General features: G+C 55.2%; 1 protein-coding gene across 1 annotated transcript; it reads right to left on the bottom strand.

Moving 5' to 3' along the window:
* Positions 1–85: 85 nt before the first annotated feature.
* On the bottom strand, positions 86–1,297 carry LOC104540626 (keratin-associated protein 10-4-like). The gene has a single exon (XM_010184479.1). It carries the CDS (start codon positions 1,295–1,297, stop codon positions 86–88), a length of 1,212 nt encoding a protein of 403 aa, XP_010182781.1.
* Positions 1,298–2,761: the final 1,464 nt, after the last annotated feature.

Below are 2,761 nucleotides of genomic sequence, written 5' to 3' on the forward strand. Positions count from 1 at the left end.
GGCAGGTGGCATGAGGAGATAAATAACCCCTGTCCCAAAGCTGGACCTCGCTTTTTTCCATGGACCTTCCCTTCCCCGCTCGTTTTTACCAGGGCCATTTGGTGGCAGAGCAGTACTTCTTAGAGTGACTCGAAATTTTTACTCCACCTGACTCGCACTGCTGTGGGACACACTTGGGGGCACATTGCTGCTGTGGGACGCATTTGGGGGCACACTGCTGCTGTGGGACACATTTGGTGGCACACTGCTGCGGCACACTCTTGGTGGCACATTGCTGTGGGACACCCTTGGTGGCACATTGCTGTGAAACACCCTTGGTCACACACTGCTGTGGGACGCACTTGGTCACACACTGCTGCTGTGGCACACACTTGGTCACACACCGCTGTGGGACGGAAGTTGTGTCACACTGCTGTGGGACGCAGATGGTGGCACCCTTGGTGGCGCACTGCTGAGGCACGCACTTGGTCACACACCTGGTTGCCGTTTGCTGCTGGCCATGCGCGGTGGCACACTGCTGCGGGGCACAGGAGGTCACAAACCGGTGCGAGACGCCCTTGGTGGCACGCTGCTGCGGGACGCACGTGGTCACGCACCTGGTGGCACCTTGCTTCTGCGGGGCATAGGTGGTCACACACTGCTGCGGGACGCACTTGGTGGCACCCTGCTGCTGCGGGATGCCCTTGGTCTGGTACGGCTGCTGTGGCATGCACTTGGTCACGTATCGCTGCTGCGAGATGCACTTGGTGGCACATTGCTGCTGGGGGATGCACTTGGTGGCACATTGCTGCTGCGGGATGCACTTGGTGGCACATTGCTGCTGGGGGATGCACTTGGTGGCACATTGCTGCTGGGGAGCGTAGGTGGCCATGCCCTTGCTCCCGCACTGCTGCTGTGGCATGCACTTGGTCACACAAGGCTGCTGTGGGACACCTTTGGTGGCACACTGCTGCTGTGGCACACAGGTTGTCACATACCGAGGCACACACGGCTGCTGGAGGATGCGCTGGGTCACGCACTGCCGTGGTGGCACGTACTGAGTCACACACTGCCGTGGTGGCACGTACTGGGTCACACACTGCCGTGGTGGCACGCACTGGGTCACACACTGGTGTTCAGAGAAGCTGGAGGACATCGCCCGCTGCGGGGGGACGCAGGAGGTGGCACACTGTGGGATGCAGAGCGTTGAGTGCCAGGTGGGCGCTGGCGAGCACTTGGCACCATACATCGGCGGGCGCTTGATGGGGGTGGGTGCCTGGTAGAGCGGGGTCAGGCACTGCTGGAGGTAGCACGACATCTCGGTGAGGTTTCAGTAGGACTGGAACAACCGGGGAGAAAGCAGTCTTTAAACAAGCATTTTTAGACAAGTTTCTTGCTGTCCCGCTGCTGCCCGTGCCGCAGGACCGGGTCACTTCACTGGGTGACAGAGACACGTCCTGTCTGTGCTAGTCTCTCAAATCCACACCGGCAGCAGCCCAGGACCAAACCCATCATTGTAAACTCACATTATGTCGAACAGTGGGGAAATTCAGAGGTATTCAGCACTAAATATCTCCCCAGACTGCATCTCCCTCCCCATCACCAGGATCTTTGAGGGGGAGAACTGGTTTTGGAGGTCAGCAGAGGAATGGCTGAGCTCAGAGCTGCCTTTCCATCATTAAATCCAGTTTTCCTCGCCTATTTTTGGTTGTGAGGGCCTCTGACCTCTTGCTGATGCATCGAGCAAAAGACCCAAGCCAGAAATAAGCTCTGAACCTCAGGCTACATCTGTCATAGCAGGAGACAAACAGCACCCAAGGCACCGCTGCTCAGTGATCCCAGCACACCGCGGGCAAGCAGAGGTTCACAGCTCATCACCAAGTCCATTAGGGAACAAAAGCCAATTAAAGAGTAATGATACCACAACGAACACAAATCTGATTACGGCTCTTCTAGAGTCGTGTTCCCAGCTGCTCTGGCTGTTGTGAGGCTCCCCCAAAAGCAAATAACAACAACACCAGCACCTCAAATAGTGCTAAAAGCCTCCCCTCACATTTTTCAGGAGCATCGCGGAGTTGAATGCTCAGCTGCAGACACTGTGAGGAAGTTCATGCCCACTCCAGCAATCCAAACCCACTAGCTTTAAAAAAACTTCTCCCACAGAACATTTTTAATATGTAAAAAAAATAAGAAATAAACCTGCATTTCAGCAGCTATAGAGGCTCAGCACCAACCAGACTTACCCAGCTCCCTGGTGAGAACAGCTTCGTGTTGTGACCAGTGCGCTCTAATAGCAGGAGAGCTTTTATATAGCGACTAAATGTGCCTGGAAGGTATGAGGTACCCACGACATATCCTATTAGCTCCTATACAACAGCTGTCCTGTGTGCAACACTCGCAGTGACTACCATCAGCGTACTCATCGCTGAGGATGAGTCGTTGGATGTCAGCTCCCCATAGTAAGAGTAATTAAGCTTTTGTATAATCCTCCCCGGCATGGTAAGACTGAATGGTATCCAAAGAGCCAGGCAGCAACAGCATCCCCTGCCTCAAGGGTTTCATGGGGCAGAGGTGCACCCAGTAACACCCAGTAATGGCTTGCCGGGGTCCCACACTGTTTGGTGCCCCCCAGCAATGGGGCCAACCCATCACTTGGCTTCATTCTGCACACATTGGCATTGACTTCATGCCAGGAGGGCTGCACTGACAGCTCCATGCCCTTTCTAAGTGCAGTCCCTGGTTAGGGGTGGCAGCATTAGGTAAACCAGGAGCTGCTCATAAA

Source organism: Mesitornis unicolor, unplaced genomic scaffold (genome assembly GCF_000695765.1).
Source record: "Mesitornis unicolor isolate BGI_N332 unplaced genomic scaffold, ASM69576v1 scaffold2830, whole genome shotgun sequence".
NCBI classification, from domain to species: Eukaryota; Metazoa; Chordata; class Aves; order Mesitornithiformes; family Mesitornithidae; genus Mesitornis; species Mesitornis unicolor.